This window comes from Taudactylus pleione, unplaced genomic scaffold (genome assembly GCF_031769625.1).
Source record: "Taudactylus pleione unplaced genomic scaffold, aTauple2 ptg000115l, whole genome shotgun sequence".
Lineage (NCBI taxonomy): Eukaryota > Metazoa > Chordata > Amphibia > Anura > Myobatrachidae > Taudactylus > Taudactylus pleione.
This window is the reverse complement of record NW_028284517.1, coordinates 684820-703451: the sequence shown is the minus strand read 5'-3', so window position 1 is coordinate 703451 and position 18632 is coordinate 684820. Positions and strand designations below refer to the sequence as shown.

At 47.3% G+C, this 18632-nt stretch overlaps 1 protein-coding gene across 1 annotated transcript in view; it reads left to right on the top strand.

Annotated features, from left to right (window-relative positions):
- LOC148524859 (fatty-acid amide hydrolase 1-like) overlaps positions 1-18632 on the top strand; it is a 68127-nt gene that overhangs the window by 19917 nt on the left and 29578 nt on the right. Inside the window, exons 4-6 of the mRNA XM_088471593.1 lie at positions 9980-10123; positions 12936-13069; positions 14415-14621. Coding sequence (XP_088327719.1) covers positions 9980-10123; positions 12936-13069; positions 14415-14621 — 485 coding nt within the window. The remainder of the gene's footprint in view (positions 1-9979; positions 10124-12935; positions 13070-14414; positions 14622-18632) is intronic.

Here is an 18632-nt window from a genome sequence, read left to right as displayed (position 1 = left end):
GCATTGTGAAGCAGGGGGGGGGCCACGATGATGTGATCCCGCGGTCCCACCCACAAAACTGCGTCACTCCCCCGCTTACTATGCCGAGCTGCCTCTCTCTCCCGGAAAAGGCAGCCAGATTGTCAGCAAGCCTGCACTAGAGTGTACAGCACACATACACATACAGTATACTGTATAACAAGGTATAGGTCACACTACACAATCACATAACAATGCAAAGGTCCTAGTGTACAATACATATAAACATATATAACAATATACAGATCACACTAGACAATACAGAACACAAACACCTATAGCAATGCATATTTATCACCCAGCACACATACACATATATAACAAAGCAAAGCATCTATCATACTATTGTATAAAATGCATTTTACATGTATAACAACATACAGGTCACAACACAGTGTACATAACCACCTACATCAATACATAGGCCTCACTATATACAGTGTACCTAATGCCTCAATTCAACCCTCACCCCTTCCCCCACTCACCTCTTGCAGAAGGATCTTTCATCTGCAGTCACTGAGCAGGCAGAAGGAGGTAACAGGTCCCGCAGCTGTGAGGAGGAGGAGCAGCCATGAGACAAGACAGACAAGACACTGTGAGTGTAGTGCTCACAGTGAGAGGGAGTCAGGTCACTGAGGGTTATAGGACAATGTTGCTGGCTACTAGGACTGATGCTGACAGGACGGGCTGTCTGTGAGAGCAGCAGGAATCTCCCCTGTAGTGCCCTCAGTATGTGTCTAACGCGGTAACCTCTAATGTGGCCACTGTGTGTGATTCACCTATTGCCAATAGGTTATTGGGCAATTTCACTGTTGCTAGGACTCTGCATACAAATACTTTCTTTCTCAACATGAACTGTGTCTGTCTCCGCCTGCCAGGTCTGCCAGATCTCAGAAGAGAACTGTCCCACAACATCCTGTGCTGAGGCCACTCCCCCTACTGTGCTAAATGGTTGACAGGCATGCCTGTTTTTAATCTCTGCTGCTGATTGGACTAAAACACACAAGCAGCAATGTATACAGCCTATTATTTTACCTCCGCTGCGCTTCTGACACAGTGTCCAGGACACATGCTGTGCAGCATCACCCGGCCTCCCCCTCCTTCCCCGCTGCCGCGATCGCGGCCCGCTAAGCCCCGCCTCCTCGCTGAAAGGGACGTGGCCTCGGAGCAGTCGGGCCCACCGGGGAATTACCCGGCTCCCCGCTGGGCCAGTCCAAGCCTGGGCATGGGAGGCGGGGGCCTGGGGCACCAGCGACTGAATATGGGGGCAGATCTTTGGTAAAGCAATCTTCCCGGAATGTGAACTAGGCGGCAGTAGACTGGGAATTTTGTGATTTGTAGTCCCACCACAGTGGCGGTCTTACAATATCTTGACTCAAACTCAGTCCGTGGTTTTCCCCTCCATCAGTGGTATCAGGTGGCTTTCACCTCCATCAGGAGGACTCTGAGCCTCATACTAATTGCACTATACAGGTCACTATCTTATCTGTCCAGCTGGTTTGGTGTTCGTATTGCAGCATCTTACGCCATGCATGGCGGGAGACACCCTCACGCAATCCGGGACGTGCAATAGCATCCCCATTCAATCCTATGGAGACGTACTCCCGCGGACGTGCAAGTGCGTCTCCATAGAACTTAATGGACACGCGATCCCGGATGTGCCATAGCGTACTGTGGTGCGTGGCTGTATATACTATATGATAGATAGATAGATAAATAGATAGATACCATATTTATTTTCCCTTTTTTAGGAGGGGTGGCCAAATTGTAACTTGGCTCCGGGCGTCTGGGATGAACTTACGCCACTGTTTGAAACCCCTAAGCTGTAGGACAGTGGTACATCATAGCTGTATAGATAGTAGAGGGTTAATCTTTCTCAGTGTGTAGCCAATGGTAGAGTTATTAAGGCGTGGTGTGGGAGGAGCTACAGTTTACTTAGGGCAGCTGCAGATATGAGACAACCTCTTTTCAGCTTTTTCCCCTCTCTCCCAATTCTTTATTTTAATTTTTCTTTGCCTATTTTTGATGTCGCTTTTTTTCTTTGGCGTTGGGCGGGAAAGAACTGCAGCCGGGAGGTCAGTGGGCTGATTAATAGGTCACTCCCCTTTGATATACCTTTTGGCTGATTGTCGCTGTTGGGGTCAGCAGCCTTGGTTGGCTAACCGTGCGTTGGAAGGTATGGGGGAGTCTCATGTGACCTATGGACTTTCTGAGTGGGCAAGTGGCCCTGCAAGTTTTTCTAGTCATCTGATTTGGTAGTTGCTGACCTCTGATGGCTGCTGTTTCTTTCGGCCATCACCATAGTTAAGTTATTGATTGATTGATAATTAATAAAAAGGCTTACCAGTTTAATATATGCATTTAAGTTAATGTACTAGTGTCAATTGTCGATAGGGCATTAATCTTTCTTTTTTTACTAAGGGGTCTATTCAGCAATGATTTTTTTTCAGAAAAAATTCAGAAACTATCATTTCCGCATTTTTTATCTAAATCCACTATTCAGCAATGGGATAATGGAGAAGATAACACAATTATCTTCTCCATTAATTCCCATCTCGCAGAGTACCGCACTGTAGGGATCAGCCATTGATCTCTACAGTGCTTCAATGCTTTTTGCTATTCAGCAAAACAAAAAGCGTTAAATTGCTTGAAAAATATTTACTTTATATAACGTCATCTCAGAATGGCATCATACAAAGAAAATCCTTACATTTCCCGAAAACTGCAGGGACAGAGGGAAATTTTCCCATAAGTCCCTGCAGGATCTTTAAACTCCGCCCAGTCTCCATGCCTGCTTTGTGGTGACCGGCGAGGGTAAGAGTCTTCTACAGGGACGAACTGGGGTTGTAGATCAGCCCCGGCAGTTCCCCCTGTGCGCACACTGTAGGCACGTGAGCGCTCGCAAAAGGGGCGTGGTTATGTTTCACAGGGGTGTGAGGGATCATAGACCCGAAAGTCTCTCCATCACAAAGAGCCGCTCTTACCAAAAGAGCGGTCTTTTGTGGTGGTCATCATGTATACCGGGGTTATGAATGCCGGCATGCATGCGAAGGGCGGCAGGATGCATCCCGTCTGCGATGCTTCATGCATCCCACCCAGTGTGTGATTATTGCTCATCTGGTTTTACGCAGGTTTCCTAAAACATAGGAAAAGCTGACATGCCCATTTGTCATTTAGAATGGGAAATAGATATTAAGGAATGATATAACACTGATACCGTACATTTGGTTCTTATACTGTTCCTTTCAGTAAATAGGTTTAGCAAATCTTGTTGTCCTAGAGCAGGGGTTCCCAACCATGATCCTCAAGGCACACTAACAGTCCAGGTTTTAAGGATAGCCATAGTTGTTCACAGGTAACTTAATTAGTACCTTAGTTATTTTGATTTAACCATCTGTGCTTAAGAATGGATATCAGTAAAACCATGACTGTAATACCCCTTTTCCACCTAAATTCCGGGTCTGACCCGGAGTTGGAACAAAGTTCCTATTCGGATCAGACCCGGAATTTTGCCGGCGCCGACTCAGGATATTCCCGAGTCAGCGCCGCTCACACTGCAGACGTCATCTCCAAGCGCCACTGAAGCCGGACCAATCGGCCGGCTAGCAGCGCACTCCAGATCAACGTGACCCGGAGTGCGCTGTTCTCATAGCAGGGTTTCACGGGCTACGTCCGTGTTAAATCCTGCTAGTAACCTGGGTTGGACTGCCGGGTCACTCGACCCGGCGATCCAACTTTCTCCCCTTTTACACCAGGGAGCTGCCCGGGTTAACCCTTCAAAAACCCGGGTTTTAGCTCCGGTGTAAAAGGGGTATTAGTGTGCCTTGATGACCAAAGTTAGGAATCACTGTCCTAGAGTGTATAAGGAAAATTATTTTGTGTGATGAGGGAATGAGACCATACACTGCTGGTAACTCTTCCTGAGCCTTGTGCCTTATTCTACAGTGTGAGGTTCTCTCAAGAATTCCAATGCAATTTCAGTGCCTTGAGTGTGTAATGTGGAATAGCTGCAGCTGATTGGCTGGAATAGTAACCTGCAGCCTGGAGAGCCACCTCATATGCACCATCACTCAGCTTCCTGGTCTCATCCTCCTCCTCTGTGACATCATAACTGGGCTGGTCAAAGGGTGCAATAGTGCCTTGCTATGATACTGAGGGCCCGATTGAGACCTGTTCACTAGGCTGTGTTCGCACATAGCCTGACGATGTTTGCAATGTGCACATTTGTATGCATTGCAATGTGTGAACCAGTCCATGCGATCGCAAAGCAATCGCCCCTTGTATACAGATGCCTCGCTAGCTTGAGTGACAGGACGAGCCGTTTGTGGGTGGTGACAGGGATTGGTCGATGGAAATGGGGGAGTGGTGGTGTGAACGCAGGCGTGTCTGAGCGTCTTAACGCCATTTCAGAGGCGTGCATAATTAAGACGCAGTGTTATAGTACACGTCACATGGCTGAATTACACACGAAGCACTCGCAGTGTTGGCGGTTGGGTATGGTCTGCCACAAGTGCTACGTATGGGTCCGATGTTACTCGATGTTACCGATTGTTGCATACACTTCCTGGAGAGTCAGGCTGGTGGGCGTCTAAATGCACACCGCGATCGCACACCAAGACATAGTGGGCGTGCTAATGCCTTGGTGTGTGATCGCGGGATTTGCATACTTTGGCTTAGAGATGAGCGGTTTGGATTCTGTGGAATCCGAACCACTCCGAACATTCGGGATCCGAGTCCACCCGAACGATGTTCGGGTGTTCCCCGCCTGACTCGGATCCCCGTTCGAGGCCGAGCCGCAGCTCCCTGATGTCAGATTCTCGCGAGAGAATCTGACGTTAGGGCTCCTCTAGTGCAAGGGCTGGCTGGCAACTTTTAGCCTGGGGGGCAAACACAAGTAAGTGGCCCTGGCTTTTCTACCAGCACATTGTGGAGCTTGGCCCCAATAGGGTTACGCCATCTCCAGATGGCGTTACCCAATAGTAGCCTATGGGCTAGTATTTTGAAAATTCTTCCGGAGAGGGGTGCTCCGAATTCTTCTCTGTTGGCCCCTGAGAGCAGTGTACACCGAGGACCCGAACCAGAAAGCAGTGTGATAGCTGTGATAGCGTAGCTCTTCCCCAGGGCAGGCTCTTATCGGAGCCCGTCTCCTGGCAAGAGGATTTTAGTAAATTTGCATCAAATTATTAATTTACACATTGCAAATTTGGGCGTAAAATATTTATCACATCCACATTTAAATTGCAGATTGTGATAAATAAACCCGTTAGTAACAGACAGTTGTGATTACCTGTCATCCTTAGGTTCAGTTTTATGGCACAAATGCAATTGGTCCTCTGTCCAGCCACCTCATTGCAGCCACCAGCCATGCGGTAATAGGGCAGAGGCAAACATGCTGGGAGGGGACATAGGCACAGATGGGGAGGGGGAAGAGGTGCAGATGGAAAGGGGGAAGAGGTGCAGATGGGGAGGGAGTACGGGCATACCTTATATGGAGAGGGGGATGAAGCTCAAACTTTTCAGACAGTAAAAAAGACTGCCGTGGAAAAGTGACAGTGGAGGAGACTGCAGGAGAAAAGGAAATAGTGGGAGAGACTGCAGGAGAAAAGGAAATAGTGGGAGAGACTGCAGGAGAAAAGGAAATAGTGGGAGAGACTGCAGGAGAAAAGGAAATAGTGGGAGAGATGGAAAGTGAGGGAGACTACAGTGTAGGGGATAAGGGGACCGTGGGAGAGACTGCAGGGGAAAGGGGATAGTGGGAGAGACTGCAGGGGAAAGGGGTCAGTGGGAGAGACTGCAGGGCACAATGGACAGTGAGAGATACTACAGGGGTTAAGGGGACAGCCAGAGGGATTGCAGAGAAAGGGGTCCTTGGGAGAGACTCCAGGGGAGAAGGGGACAGTGGGAGAGACTGCAGGGGAGAAGGTGACAGTGGGAGAGACTTCTGTGGTGTGCACTGCAGTTACAGTAGGGTCAGCCTTCTTTTGTGTGGTGCCAGTAGAAGCAGGGAGGAAAGAGAAGTGATGAAGTGAAGAGAACTGGGGGTGGGGCTATTGCAGAGCCAAGGAAGGGAAGCTGTTCTGGTGGGGGAGCTTGAGGGGGGAAGCTGTGTTAGTATGCCGGGGCCCTTCTCATGCTAGCTGCACTGTGCCACAGCCTGACACTGACAGCCAGGAGGCAGGTCGAGGAACCTTCCCGGCTGTCACTGCTAACATCGGCCCCTCACGCACAATTATAGTAGGTCTGACCTTACTCAGATATTGCAAGTCTTGTCACATACAGTAAGTATTCAAGCTGCGTATGCTGTCGCAATGGCTCATTTATGCACGCCTATGTAAGTGTTCAAACGGGCAGGCACGCCTGCCTTTCTCTGACCACCTCCCCCGTCACCACCCCCAAATGCTGACCTGACATCACTCACTCTAGGATGGCTTTCTGTAGTCTGTGTGATCACAATGCGAGTGCAATGCTGCTATCGTGTATGCGCAGTACGCAACAATCAGCCATCTGCATATGCTGTTGCAGTTGCGATCCATGCTGAATTAGGCCCTAAATTCAGCATTCTGCCAGAGGTGGTTTGTGTATGGGTGCCAGACAACTATAAAACACATGCTACTCTTCAAATGATGGCACTACCGAGACATGTCATCGAAACCATTTCCTCACAGACCAAGGAAACAATTCACTTAATGCAACACCAATCACTCTCTGTGCAGCCATTTAACATCAGATACACCAAACACACTTCAGGGCAGTCTGGTAGAGTGCAGGAAGTCTATTTTCAAGAAGGATTAGAAATAAGACAAAGCTTCAGCTAACTACATTTCCCATACTGCGGGAGAACTACAAGTCCCAGAAAGCCCTGCCAGTCACCAAATACATGATTCTGGGGCTCTTTATGGTACCAAAATTTGCATAACCACTAGATGCTTGCTCATCTGTATGCATTACAGTCACTCTGCTGCATGTTCAAGGTGAATGATTGACAGCTTTATTGCAAGATCTTATGCAGCAGGTCTCTTTGGAGTATGAGAGCTGAGGAGCCAGGGGTCACTGCATGCAGCCAGTTATTAACTGTACCTTGCGGTCCAGGAGGAGATGCAGCGGGGGTCCAGGTCTTCAGGATCTCCACCTGGGCTGTTGTTTGTAGAAAAACAGCCTGGCCTCCATCTTCTCTGCTAATTGGCCGGGGTTTGCGGCTCTCATAGTGTCGGTGCAGTGCGGAGATGGATCGCGTCTGGGTGAGACCTTCTCGGCTCACAGGGCATGTATTGGATGCTGCTGGCTCCTGTCTCAGCTGCTTCCTCATCAGGTGGTGCGGTGATGGGGAGGGTGAGTGAGTGAAGCAGCTGACTCCGGGAAGGAGCTTACGGCCAGCGGCCCTAGTGCCACACAATATGTACCGGCCCGGGGGGCAGCTGGCACCCTGCCCCCCGGCCCAGCCCACCACTGTCTCTGTGTATCCACAATCACAACTCCCTGCTCCATTTGTTTGATGGTTATTTCTCTATTGTTCTGAAATTCTTTAAGTGCTTCTACTGTACCTTTGTTTTGGTGAGATTGGGAGTTCTTCTTTGTTTTTTTAGTGTGTAATGATTCAAGGTGGTACATACTATCAAAGTCTATCAGAGGTGTTTATATTGTTGTCTTTCAGATAACTGAGATTAAAGTTTGAGGGTGGCTTGTGGTTACTGTTTATGGCTTTTGTCAGCAAATTACTGTGTGGGGTAAATTTTCTAAAGGGCAATTTAGCATTTTTGTGCAATTTGGTAGCTAGTTTGAAAATCAGAGATTTATTGAAGTCAAAATCGATGCCAAATCGGCCAAAAATTTAACTATAGAGCAGTTTAGAACATCGGAATGACCATCAAAACTTTACATAGATGATGGAGATTTACTAACGGTCGGTTCTGAATTTGACCGAGAAGCATCCAAATATCGACCAGACAATAGACCTGCTTGAGGCAGGTGAGTTTGGGAGAATCACTGCACAGATCACTATGATCTTAAGCCTAAAAACAATTAAACAGCTTTATATAAACTACTTTTATATGTTATGTTACATGTGCGTCCTAGACTGTCTTTTATACCGGTATTAGAAAAGCTAATATATACGTTTGTCCAGAAAGGTTGGTGCAGCCTGGCACTGTCCATCGGGATGTGTCTGTCCCGGGTTGGACTCTGCTCTTTACCATGATCCTGCATGCCATGCACACGTGTGCAGGAACAGAGCCTTAGGGGTCTATTTACTAAGCAGTGTTAGTAGACAGAGTGAAAAGTGATAAGAAAGGGATAAGGTACCAGCCAATCAGCTCCCAACTGTCATCTCACAGGCTGTGTTTGAAAAATGACAGTTGGGAGCTGATTGGCTGGTACCTTATCCCTTTCTTATCACTTTTCACTCTGTCTCCTAACACTGCTTAGTAAATAGACCCCTCAGTCTGGTGAGATCGCCAAATGTGAGACTGAGTTCTGCAACCTGGCAACTGATCTAATTTGCTGCAAAGGCTGCCTGTTACAGACAAGTTACTGATGGGATGCGCCCAACTAGTGACTGCCTGACAGACCTACTCTTATTAATATAATCAGGGTAGATCTGAACAGAGGATGGCGGGCTTCCAGCGGTGGCCATAGGCCACAGGCTGTACGCTTTCCATGGTCTGTGGTTTGTGCACCAATGTTCTACTTCTATAGTACCGAAATCCTTTTATGAATTATTCACCGAGCCTTTACACTGGTAGATGGTATGCAGTCAAACTTTTGCCTATAAAGGAGCATCATCTCAGCAAGTTAAGTATAATTGTATTCTATAGCACTTAATGCAAAGCTATTAGCTTATGTTCTCTTACAAATAGTTGCTGTGCGCTCGCAAGTGGGTCGATGGTGGGGCACTGCGCACTGCATTCTGGGGCTCGCTACAAACGGGGCGGCTGTCGATGTTGATGCAGCTCCTCCTACAATGGACCTTTGCGGAGTCCTGTAACCTGAGACAAACAAGGGAGTGGGGGCGCCAATGCTCTTGCTGGCACAGGGCACTAAAATGTCTGTGGATGAGGATTGCAATGGGTATGGGGTGATGGATGTTGCTGACTGCTGCTGTGATCTGTGCTGCTGGTTGATAGGTGCTGTGCTTGGAGAGGGGTGCTGGGTCAGAGGCGGAACTAGCGATGGTGCTAGGGGCATCACCCAAAATCTTGCCTAGGGCATCAAACTGGTTAGGGCCGGCTCTGGCTGCACGTGTCAGGAGTCTGTCGGGATGCCGCTGTCTGTATCCTGCAACTATATTAAGCTAGCTGAGATTTTGTGTGTGTGTGTGTGTCCCAGAGCCTAACCCTATCCCCCCGTGGTGCCTAAACCTAACCCTCCCCCCACGGCTAACACCTAACCAGGCCCCTCTATACTTATGTTTGGGGCGCCGGCTGTCGATATTCCGCCGAGATTTAAACAGCAGGCAAGGTAACTACATCTCTGTTCATCCATTCCCCAGAACTCACCTAATAGGAATGGAATCGTCTATGAAGGACTGCCCCTCCCCCCCCACCACCACCTCCAAGTGACTATATGGACCAGAGAGGAGATCCCTTCAATTGCTTTTAGTCTCCATTTTTGGGATCCGTATGATACACTAATACAGTTATAGATACATTTGTTGCATTGGATTCAGCACTGATCTATTGCATGGACACAGCATAAGCCTGCCTAATACCTGTAACTATGCAGACAAGGGAAGCAAAGATACATGAGCATTCTTTGCTTCATTAAGGGGCCCATTTATTCATTATTGGGCTTATGATCCAATAATTATAACTTCTTATCTCCGCTATTCGCGCCAATAACAATTAAGTATCATCCAGAAGTATCAATCTTCACAGACAGGGACAGGGGGCTCCGATAGGATCCCGTCCCTGCGATATGTATAAGTAAAGTGATCGCATTAGACTCTGATTAATGTCTTCTCACACAGGCGCTGGAAGTAAATGACAATCTGAACTGCGTGACCTTTTTTATGCCGGACATAGAGGCTCAGCTCAAAGGACTTCTAGAGAAAGAGGAAAAGGGTCCACTGTACGGAATCCCCATCTCTATAAAGAAACATGTCGGTTATCAGGTAACTATTATATTATATATTATGTCACAGGGCATCACTCCTCCCGCTGCTACATCTCCGACCCCATCTCAGAACACACTCCCTCTCACCTTCTCTGCTCTTCCTCTGACTGCCACCTGGGCTTGGTATAAAAGATAGTCAAGAATAAGATAGACAACAGATGTTAGACAGACAATAGGTTGACAGGGACAAAAGGTCAACACAGGTCGACAGGTACAAAATGTCAACAGGGTCAAATGGTTAACACAAAAATAGTAGACATTTATTTTCTAAACCCTATCCGTAACCCTCCTCTTGGTACCTAACTCTCCCTCATGGTGCCTAACCATAACCGTCGAGGTAAGTGCGTAACCCGAACGGTCCCTTCAAGTGCCTATCCCTAACCATCTGGAAAGTGTCTAACCTTAAACAAAAAAAAAGTGCCGACCATATTATTGTCAACATCTTGACCTTGTCAACCTTTATCAATGTCGACCTTTTCTGTGTCGACCTTTTGTCCTTGTCAACCTATTGCCTGTCTAACATTGTCAACCTTTTTCATAGCTATTATTATTATTATTATCATTTATTTATATGGTGCCACAAATGTTCCGCAGCGCCTTACCAAGTACATAAACAAATTGTAGACCAGCGACTTACAGAACAATACAATACAGGACCAGGACATGGATAATATATATATTGCTACATTAGCGACCATAACACCCAGATAAGCAACAGAGCAGGGCCGTAGCTAGGGTAGTGTGGCCGGTGCCATCGCACAGGGCACCACAGGTCAGGGGGCGCTGTTTGGGCCTGTCAAATTTCTGTTTATTATCATTCTTCCTCTTATTTCATCCCCAGCATCTCCTGGCCTCTCCTATCTCATCCCTGGCCCTTCCCCATGAAGCCATGGCCCTTTTTTGGGTGCATTATTTGAAAAATGAGGGGGGCGCCAATGCTCTTTTTGGCACAGGGCACCAAAAAGTCTAGTTACAGCTCAGCAACAGAGCATAAGTAACCAAGTGTTAGGTGCCCTTGTGGTGAGTAAGAAGTAGATGAAACTAAAGTAAGGAGAAGAGGGTAGAGGGCCCTGCTCGTTAGAGCTTACACTCTAAAAGGGAGGAGAAGACAAACAGGGGTGACACAGATGGGGTAGACGGGGAGGAAGGAGCATGTAGCAGGTTAGAATGATATCTATCTATTGACTGGAACCCTGCTTTTGTGCTCCTCCCACTTTGTCACCTCCTCCCCCTCCCATGCTACTGACTATTCTCATCTGCACTGCACTACCACTCATCTGAGTGTCCCAGGGGGAGGAGGGGGCTGGGGGCATGTAGGCTGTATTGTGGGCTATTCACAAATGAACGTGCAGGTATCGGGCTGGTGTTAATGCGTGTTGATAGTGATGACGACTGCTGTCACCAACAGACGGATAGGGGTGGTTTGGTTTGAATACAGGAGAATATTTGCATTTATTTTAGACCACGCAATGTGACAGCGGCTTCGGCAGCCTTGAGGGAAATTCTGAATCAGGATCTTAGTGCTTAAATAATGTAAAAATTGTAAATTATAATTTGGTACACACTCACTATGATACCATCAGATAACCCAATATATAACAATCCAACTTGCAGCAAGTGCCGAAGCAAATCATCATTGCTCCGATGAGGAGACAGCTGATCCAAAAATCTCCTGTCTCTCCGAGTCTTTAGGAGCAGTGAAACTAGTGCGCCTACGTGAACTAGAGTTCACACTTGCGCACAAAAGCCCTGGCGTCTGGCGGAAGCAGCCAAACAGGGGTTTCGGATCCCTCTTTGCAACCCGGAACTCCTTCCAATATGGAGGAGCGAGGTGTGCGCTGCGAGCAGGAGCAAATATCATCTGAAGATGGTGAATGCTCCCGCAGGCAAGCTCCAAAAATATAGTATTTCCGGCGCTCAATGAATTTGTCTCCTCATACTAGTGTAAGGGGACAGCGGGCCATTCCCTGAGAGGAAGGTAAGCAGGAGATATCTGTGATACTAGTATATAGGGACAGCGGGCCATTCCCTGAGAGGAGGATAAGCAGGAGATATCTGTGATACTAGTATATGGGGAAAGTGGCCCATTCCATGAGAGGAAGGAAGGAAGGTAAGTAGGAGATAGATGTGATACTAGTGTATGAGGACAGCGGACCATTCCCCGGGAGGATGTGATACTAGTGTATGGGGACAGCGGGCCATTCCCCGCGAGGAGGGTAAGCAGGAGATATCTGTGATACTAGTATATGGGGACAGAGGGCCATTCTGCGAGAGGAAGGAAGGTAAGTAGGAGATAGATGTGATACTAGTGTATGGGGACAGAGGGCCATTCCCCAAGAGGAGGGTAAGCAGGAGATATCTGTGATACTAATATATGGGGACAGTGGGCCATTCCGCGAGAGGAAGGAAGGTAAGTAGCAGATAGATGTGATACTAGTGTATGGGGACAGCGGGCCATTCCCCGAGAGGAGGGTAAGCAGGACATATCTGTGATACTAATATATGGGGACAGTGGGCCATTCCGCGAGAGGAAGGAAGGTAAGTAGCAGATAGATGTGATACTAGTGTATGGGGACAGCGGGCCATTCCCCGAGAGGAGGGTAAGCAGGACATATCTGTGATGTCTCCTGCATTACCTTTTTGATGGATGGCCTGAAAACTTATTTTCTACAAAAGCAGGTGAAAATGTCAATTTTCACCTGCTTTTGTAGAAATAAGTGATAATGAATAGAACCTTTAATAAAAGGCTCAAACTGATTCACCTGTGAATCACGGACGCCCTTTTAACAGCACCTTTGTTGGATTTTCAGGGCCATCCTTCCACTTGCGGCCTTGTGCAGTACCTCGATGATGTGGAGGAAGAGGACAGCGTCCTGGTAAAGGTTTTTAAGAAACAAGGAGCCATTGTGTTTGCCAAGACAAATGTTCCTCAGACTCTTTTATGGTAAATTCAAGAAGTCTCTGCTGTTTCTGCTGGTAGTTCCTATCCCCAGGTCTATGTGATCTGGGTGCTCGATGGCAGTGTACCTAGCTGCCTAGTCAGTGTTCCACGTGGCTCAGACTCATCCCATGCAAACTGCACAAAATGTGTCCAAATCTACATCAGCCCCAGTATCTCTATAGTTCAAGTTTCCCAACTTCAGTCTTCGGGGACCATCAACAGTGCATGTTTTCCAGATCTTCTAGTCTGTACAACGTACTGTTAGGGAACTCTGAGGACTGAGGATGGGAAACACTGCTGTAGTTCCACATGTGTCTAGCTCAGCTCATCTCCCACTTGAAACTCTGCTTATTGTATCTCGTATCTGCTGCTCTCTCTCTGTAAGCCTGATTCTCGTGATATGTAGCTGACTGCCCATACACAGTCAATATTCTGAATGTGGTCGCATTTGGACCTGAGTGTGACTTATATTCGGGTCCTGTATCTGTACTATTAGTCCTCATCTCCTCGTCCATCCAGTCAGACAAGGTCAGAACTATCCTGTTGGGCTTGAACTCCATTGAGGCACTGATCATACTGATATAGACTTCTTAGTAGTTTGGTTGGGGTTGGATTTTAAACTACTTAAACTCAATTCATTGCACTTCTATTATCTCACACTCTTCACACATAGATCCCATGGGATTGGAAAGATCATTTATTGTTTCTTGCCCTGGAGTGCAGCTAACAGTCACCCTTACTATGGGGCACAGTCCACTAAGCAGTGCTCAGTCTTATGCTGGCTACACACTTAACGATGAGTACCCAGCCGATGTCAAGTAAGGCGGATCCAGGTGGCAGTTCTGACATCGGCAAGTGAGTATGCCGGGAGTGACTTCGGGGGCCATTCAGCAGCATGGCCCCCAGTTGACGATATTGCCTGTTGGACCTGCATGCAGGTCCGATGGGTGACTACGCTGCCGATGCCCAGGAGCCAGCATCGTCAGTGACATAGTGGATGCACACTGCCCGATGTGGACGATATATAGTCCGATCCACAATATCATCTAGTGTATACCCGGTTAAAGGGGATTTGAACAGGATTTACACATGTCCATCCACTACTGGCAGAGGATCATGGGTAAGGTAATGCATACACAACTCTTTACCAACAGTCTGCACATGGAGAACACTGGACTGTAAAATCTACTCTTGTTATGTGAAACTCTTATATGTACATAATATATAATTTCCATCCTTTGCTGAATATTCTAATCACGCATCCATTATCTACATTTTCTGTATTAGGAATTTATTCCAATGCTATGTACTATTACATAATACTCTCTACCGCTTTCTCCTACTGTAGCTGTGAAACCAGTAACCCAATATACGGACACACACTAAACCCCCATAACAGAGTCAAGGGGGTATCAGGATCTTCCGGTGGGGAGGGGGCATTGATTGGTGGTGGAGGTTCAATTCTTGGTATTGGAAGTGACCTTGCTGGCAGCATTCGCCTCCCGTCCAGTGTTTGTGGAATTGCTGGATTTAAGCCAACTTCAAGCAGACAGAGGTGAGCCCTATTCCTCCTGTATATATTGTTATAATAATTTCCTACGGTCTGTCCCGTCTCCTCAATGCACACGGAGTGTATGCCGATGTGTGAGCCCTGACCGCTCCCATTGCTAGGGCGAAGGAACAGACCTAGCAAAGGAGGACTAGACGCCGGGAACGGGGTACCTAGTATCAGAGGAGCAGTGTGGAACCATGACGCCCGGAGAAAGTGCATGTCGTAGCGCCCCCTCCCTGTACTCAACTGTGCCAGTGGGGTATGGCCAGCCTGCGGGGGAATACTGAAGTGAATATAAAAACAGCAAACAGTGGCAGTATCACATTGGGTGTTGAGGTCCCATTGGGGGAATAGAATGCTTCGGTAATGCACTGTCTGACATTAAGGGGTAGCTGCTTTGGCACTGCTTTCTTTATGTATAGCACCTAGAATCTAGCTTTTATCTCATTTGCATCATTGTTATTAGTCAATAGAGGAGATAGTATTATATATTCTGATCACCTATGGGAAGCTCCATTCTCAGCTATGCTCCTACTTCACTAATATACATTGCACCTATATTAATGTGAGTACAACTAACCATGTTCTGTCTACCACTATCATTCCAGGTCTCCTAATACAGTGGGCTCTATTTACTACAATCCGCATATTGAATGCGGATTGTAGTGTGATATTACCGAGTGAATTCGCATTGCAAATTCAGGCAATATCACAGGGATTTACTATAAATCCCTTGCAGGGACAGAGCTTGCGATAAAGCTCTGTCCCTGTGGATCCCATCCGCACTCTAGTCGCGGTATTTTCGGAAAAAATACCGCAACTAAGAGCCCGCGCATGCGCCGACCGACCACCGCTACTACCCCCCACCGACGCTAAGCCCCGCCCCCCGGCGCTAAGACCCGTCCCCCGCGATCGCGGACCCCGCGACCCCCCCTCCCCCCCCCCCGCGACCCCCCCTCCCTTCATTACACTTACCTGCATCCTCCTGGCCTCCAGTGGTCTTCTCCGGGCTTCCCGATCAGGTGATCTCCCATACTGCACTGGGGCCCGATCACCTGATGACCGGGCCCCAGTGCACTGTGGGAGACCAGCTGACCGGAGAGGAGCCATCACCGGAGGCCCGATCACCGGTCCCTGGATTCAGGTAAGTAAAAAAAAAAATGTTTAATTTTTTTTTTCTTTTTTTTACAGCAATCAGCTTGCGGTCTATTTAGACCACATAGCTGAATACTGGTACCGGCTCCCGCCTCTACTCTCCCTGTTAGAGCAGAGTGGGAGCCCGGTAACCGGGGGAGACCCTGGATAACGCCACCTCCAGGTGGCGTTATTATCACAGGGCTTCCCCCGGTATTTTTTTACAATTTATTTTTAGTAACTTTCACACAGATCACATTTCCCATTACAATTATGGGAAATGCGATCTGCTTTACTAAAAATAAGTGATACTGGGGGTTGGAGTAGAATTTTACTAATTCTACTCCAATTGCCCTGTAATAAATTCAGGTGAAACTAAAATAATGTGAAAAGGGTGTGAAAACACCCTTTTTCACTTTATTTTAGTAAAAATAATGTTAATAAATAGAGCCCAGTATCTTTTAAAAGATCTTTTAAATAACATTTTGTGGTCATGCCTAGGAACACCTCATTACTTTACATAGCAAAGCAGTGAGTTTTTTTTAAAACTCATACCTGCCAATAAGAAAAGGAGAGGGGTGGTGACAGAAGCCAATAAGAACGGAGAGGGGAGGGGCAAAGAGCCGATCCCATGGTAGATAGGGGAGGGAATTAAAGAGGTGAGAAGTGAATGTAATTAATCTGACAGTAAAGGAGAGGTGACAGAAGATGATCACAGAGGAGGGGGGGCCGGAGGGGGACAATCTGGGCAGCTTGAGGGAGCATGAAATGTAGAAACGGATCTCCAATCTGTAACTTATTTAGGATATAGAGCAAACTAACCGAGATAAAACTAACAGGCGGCCGTCATACTGTGCAGCGCCCCAAGAATTCCCGGGAAACCTGAATGGCGCCCTCTGTCCATTTTGGCGCCCAGAGCTCATGCTCCACTGGAACCACCCTCGCTATTCCCCTGCCTAGTATCAGAGGGAGGCGGGTGAGAACAGTACGAGCAGCTGCAACACTGCTGGGGCAGGGTGGAGCAAAGCTGGGGAGGTGATAGCATATGCCGGGGCCAATATACTTGTTAATATAATAAATATATATCACTAAATTAAAAAGAAAGATAGGGGGCGCTCCATAGTGCATAAATGTTTTAATTGCATAAAAACATTAAAAGGACCCTCAGTTACAGGTGTACTGGTACCAAGTATAGGACAGTGTAGGCTGGTTATCACATGATTCAATGCAAAATTTCCATCAGCAATACTGCTCACCACCCACTCAGGAATGAACTCGAGTCCACCATCCATGCCGGGCCTGTCTGGGAGTGTCGTTGCATGGGGTTAAGTGCAAAGACGCTGAACCGCTCGCAGGGGCGTATCTACAATGGGTGCAGGGTGTGCGGGGTACACGGGCCCCTGGGTCCAGGGGGGCCCCGCACTGCACACCCATTTTCCTGGTGACCTGTGCAAACTCTATAGACTCTGGGCACACCCTAGTGCCCAGAGTCTATAACTTCGGCGCTGGCCGCGCACAACTCACCGGAGAGAGAGGAGAGGGCCCGTGTCGGAGACTGCACACGGGCCCCCTCCTCTCTAGAAACGCCCCTGACTGCTCGCATACTCATATTCAGATGGAGAACCTGCCCATTCCATGGGGCTGGTCATTAATAAAATAGTGGAGAAGATATGTTTTAGTGTTCAATGAAAATATAATTTGTTTTGATGTTCAGCGATATATATATAATTATTAGTCGAGAGAAGAAAATTCAACAAAAACATAAAATTAATTCCAGACATCAAGCAATATCCTAGTAATTAAAATTCCTAGAGATTGTTTAATTCTATAGTGTCATTCAGTCCCAAATGGGTGAGGATCTGTAGCCAAAAAATCCAATAGGCTTCTCTCTTACAGAAAAGGCTACAGCGATCTCCTCCCCTATTGGTCACTTTAATGTTCCCGGGGGCTGATTCACTACCTTACGCAACTGCGATTATGCACCCAATCGGCCAATTATTATCGGGACTGTGGGGAGGCGAACGGTGGTGTGCCAGTGCATTTGAACGCCGTTGCTGGGGCGTGCATAAATTATCCACTGCGATGGCCTACGCAGTCTGAGATCTCATAGTGTGCATTGTTAGCAATTTCTGATGTGCGCGAGGCTGCGATGGTACTCGATTGTACCGATGGTTTTGAAGGCTTGCTAAACATTACGGATGTGTGCTGAGTATAGTGGGCCTCCTTGGGAAGTGCTGCGAGGGCATGGCGATCGCAATGTATTAGCATACTATCGTAGTTGAACTGCGTGCGTAATTGCTATTGCATATGTAATTGCTTAAGGTAGTGAATCATGCCCTCAATTCCTTTGATGGAAGCATTTTTTAGAGAACCATTCTGATATAATGTAATTTGTCTGGATATTTATTTAAAATTCTTCTATGTAGCATAAAACGGGTGTGCAATGGTCTTATGGTGCGGCCCACAAACTGTAGTGAATCATTCTTGACCAATATATTCCAAAACAAAACATTTAATTTTATGCTGTAGGTAGCAACTTTTTTTTTTTAAGTACACAATCCACAAACTGAAATCGTTGAGCAGATCCTGGAGCAATTCCCAAGAATGTACAGTGGGTAGAAATGGGCCAATCTATATGGACTATGACAAAGTGCTGCCAGCCCCTCACCAGTTTCTGATCCTCCTCCTCTTCATCAGTAGCAGCCATGAGCAGAGTTCCCTGGGCTAATGTCCATCACTTCTTTTGCAGGGGATTCCTAGTGAATTCCAAGGTTCCCGTTAGACCCAATTCCCCAGGTAACCCAGCACAAATAATGGTGCATAAACTATTTACAACTGGACCGATTCGTACAGTATATGAGAATATGAATTTCTAGCAGA